Below are 3,625 nucleotides of genomic sequence, written 5' to 3' on the forward strand. Positions count from 1 at the left end.
GAATACTTAGTACACAACTGGAGTTCTTTGGGTGAAAGGCAAAACCATAAGAAATACGCTTTTTAAAAAAAATAATTACAGAGACATATAATGATAGCTGTTTAAAATCATTAGGCAGTATTAAAGTATCTTATGTCATTGAACTGTATTTTATATACAACTCTGAATAACAAGAGGGTGGAAAATTAATTGCAAGGATCAGTTTACAGTAATTTTAAAATTTGATTACCTAATAAAATCTAGCTGGCAAGTGATTTCAACAAAAGTACTACTTCAGACGAAAATACCGACACTACAAACATATGGCAGGGCCTTATAAGGTCATTTCACTCATACATCAATTTGTGTTTGTCAGTAGGTAGGAAAAGACTTCCCAAGTGTGAAAACTAATTATATACCAGTGCTATTTATTTTGTTATTATTTAAATACAATGTGTCTTTAAATATGGAATTCTTTGGAAAACTCACTTTATTATCCAAAATTATGGAGACCACTTTGGTTTTATAATCGAAGGTGGAATATTCATTACAGTTTCCCAAGGGATCTTCTAACTGTAATGGGCAAAGAGTTCTTTGATAGAGTGTATTTCGTAAAAACATCCAGTAGCCAAGTCTCGTCAACAACTGTATCCGAAAGGTTTCCTGCTGCGGCTCATGCTGCTTCAGGCTGCTTAGGACGTGCCCAGAAAGAGCATCGACGCTTGCTGGCTTGCCTGCTCTCCCTGTCCCAGTTAGTCTTTGCGGTAAGTGACTGCTGGGTGGAGTCTTTGGGGTTTAGAGGATCTTGCACTCGTTAACGGAGAAGAACCTCCTTCTGTTGCGTCTCCTGGCCTGGTTGATGGCAGTCCGGACAGCACACTCAAATACCTGCTGTACCCCCCGGTTGCTGAGGGCTGAGCACTCCAGGTAGCCCTTGGCTCTCACCTCCTGGGCCAGTCTCTTTCCTTCTATAGCGTTGACGCAGGAAGCCCTGTGGGGCCCCATCTCCCGCTGGTCAGTCTGAGTGGCCACCACCAGCACGGGGGTGCAGGGCAGGTTGCTCCTGATTTCACCAATCCACTTGTTCTTCAGGTTCAGGAAGGAGTTATGGTTGGCCACGGAGTAGCACATCAGCACCACGTCTGCCTGCTGGTAGGACAGAGGGCGGATACTTCTGAAGGCATCATTGCCAGCTGTGTCCCAGAGACCCAGGCTGATCTGGATGCCATCCATGAAGACGTCTACACCTGTATTTTCATACACTGTGGGCTTGTAGGCCTCTGGGAAGGTCTCTGAGGTGAAGCGCACTAACAGAGAGGTTTTCCCCACAGCAGAGTCTCCCACCAACACACACTTGATGGAACTCAGCATCTTCCCAGCTCGGATTCCTAGTTACAAATTCAGAATTCCGAGGAAAAGAGCCCTCAGTGGGCTGCTGAAGCAAACGCCATTCAACGACGAGGAATGGAAACCAGATGGATTTGTGTTCTTAGGACCTCTGACAGCAATTTGCAGAATGTTACTTCATGCAGTCCATCCAAGGGAGATGCACCATCTACTTTGGAAACCTCCAAAGGCTGGTCTTCAACTGGAAAAAGAAAAAAAAGGGGAGAACTTGAGTCTTTTTTCCCTTTTTTGCTGATGGGGGAGCTTCCTCATTGGCAAACTGATTAATCAGGGGGTCCACCTCAGTGGACAAGGGTCCTCCCCCCTTGTCTAAGCCACTCTTACCCTCGGCGGGGAAAGCTTGGATCTGTTATACCCCGTACCCACGACCCCATCCAGTCAAGAAGCAGAAGCTGACCTGATCTCTAAAATCAGCCCACGGATAAAAACACAAGCAGTTGCTCTGGTGGCAACATGAAAAAGACCACAATAGCAACCTAATGTGTGAATGAGACGTTTTCAGACTGCTCTCTCCTGGCTTCTGCTCCAAGAAGTGGAGACCACAGCTGACAGTGGTCTCTGCCACTTCAGTCTCTAATGGATCCCAGCCACTTTGGGAACTGCAAACTGATGAGCCGCACGTAGCAGAAGCACTTCCTTTCATTTATTGATTCATCAGCCAGTCCTTGGTTTATGTGGGAATTTGTGCTGAGGTCAGAGAGAAGAAATCACCAGAACTCTAAAAATTTGCTGTGATTTTTCCCTTGAGATTTTTCCAAAAATGGGCTATAGATATAATGGAAAGGGCACTGTCCTTGGCATTTTCTGCATCTGAAATCAGACTCCATTACCTATACAACGACATGGCTTTGAGCACTTTGCTTCATCTCCAAGCCTTGGTTTACTCATCTGCAAGATTGTGATAGATTTAGGAACCACTTGTCAGAGATGTTGTGAGGATAAAATTGTTTCTTTCTTTTCTGAACAGCTACCTATGTAATCAGGAACTCTGCTAGGCCCCTGGTTAAACAAAATAACTTGCTTAAAAGCAACCATATTCGGTGCCTGTCACTTAAACCGGGCCACATAAATATGACGGAATCTGAATTTCTTGAAAGGGTCAAATAAATTCTCATTCACTGCAGGTGAAAGAGCTCCAGACAATGAGATCAGCCTTGGAGACGGTGTCCCGTCTGCCAAGGGATGTCATCACAGGGCCATCCCAGCTTTGGATGAAGGAAAGGTCTTTTGGACCAAATTTCAAAGTAAAGGTTATTAATACAATCTGGGCTTATAACCTCCTCCATTGGCAATCTTCCTGACAGATCACATGTAATGTAGGATAGACACATAGGATAGGTCTCCTTCAAAAGGTAATTTTTAAAATCACTCCTCTAAATCCAGACATTCCCCTCCAAGACATTATTATCTTTGTCTACCTACAGTCTCTGTTTAATTAGACATAATAGCCTTGAGTTAATCAAATAAATAATTCACATGATTTTCACAAATTCATTTTTACCACACATAAGCTGGGTGACCTTGGCCAAGTTACTTAACCTCTCTGAGACTCGGTTTCTTCATAAAAATGAAAATAAGAAAAGCACATTCTTGATGGAATTGTTATAACAATTCAGTATGTGGAGAGTCTGGCTTAGCACAGAACCTGGCACATGGGATCTGTGGGCAGGCACCATACTTTTCAACTTCTACTACTATTTATTTAAAATGCCAAATATTGAATGTCCAAGCATCGGGGCTGGGACGTCAAATATTCGCCCAGACTCTATCTGAAGACTCACATCTTCATATGGAAATGATAACACAGCAATAATTTATGCTTGTACTTTTACAAGACATTGTACATTTGAGAATACTCCCTTGATTGTCTTGTGAGAAAGCCCCTTCAGAATGATAGAGCACAAAATGATAATAATAATAACTTATAAAATAAAAAAACAGAGAATTCCCTGGTGGTCCAGAGGTTAGGGCTTGGAGCTTTCACTGCCAGGGCCCAGGTTCAATCCCTGTTCAGGGAACTAAGATCCCATAAGCCATATGGCATGGCCAAAAATAAAAAATAATAAAAATAACAAAAAATAAATTAAAAATGAAAACAATGATAGAGCATAATACAAAACTAAGATGAAATGATGACTTTCATTGACTGATTATTATTATTGCAGATTTTAGGTTATCTGGGCTTCGATTGAATCTGAGGCTTACTTCAAAATGCTGATAAAACCCTGATATTTTTTTA

At 42.2% G+C, this 3,625-nt stretch overlaps 1 protein-coding gene across 1 annotated transcript; it reads right to left on the reverse strand.

Moving 5' to 3' along the window:
• Positions 1–406: 406 nt before the first annotated feature.
• On the reverse strand, positions 407–1,350 carry RHOH (ras homolog family member H). Its single transcript, XM_060147309.1, has one exon. The coding sequence runs from the start codon at positions 1,348–1,350 to the stop codon at positions 775–777; it is 576 nt and encodes a 191-aa protein (XP_060003292.1). The 3' UTR covers positions 407–774.
• Between the last annotated feature and the right edge of the window lie 2,275 nt (positions 1,351–3,625).

The sequence above is a fragment of the Lagenorhynchus albirostris genome, chromosome 4 (genome assembly GCF_949774975.1).
Source record: "Lagenorhynchus albirostris chromosome 4, mLagAlb1.1, whole genome shotgun sequence".
NCBI lineage: Eukaryota > Metazoa > Chordata > Mammalia > Artiodactyla > Delphinidae > Lagenorhynchus > Lagenorhynchus albirostris.

Excerpts from the sequence above, each read along its gene's own strand:
- RHOH (XM_060147309.1), bottom strand. The coding sequence starts at position 1,350 with ATGCTGAGTTCCATCAAGTGTGTGTTGGTGGGAGACTCTGCTGTGGGG.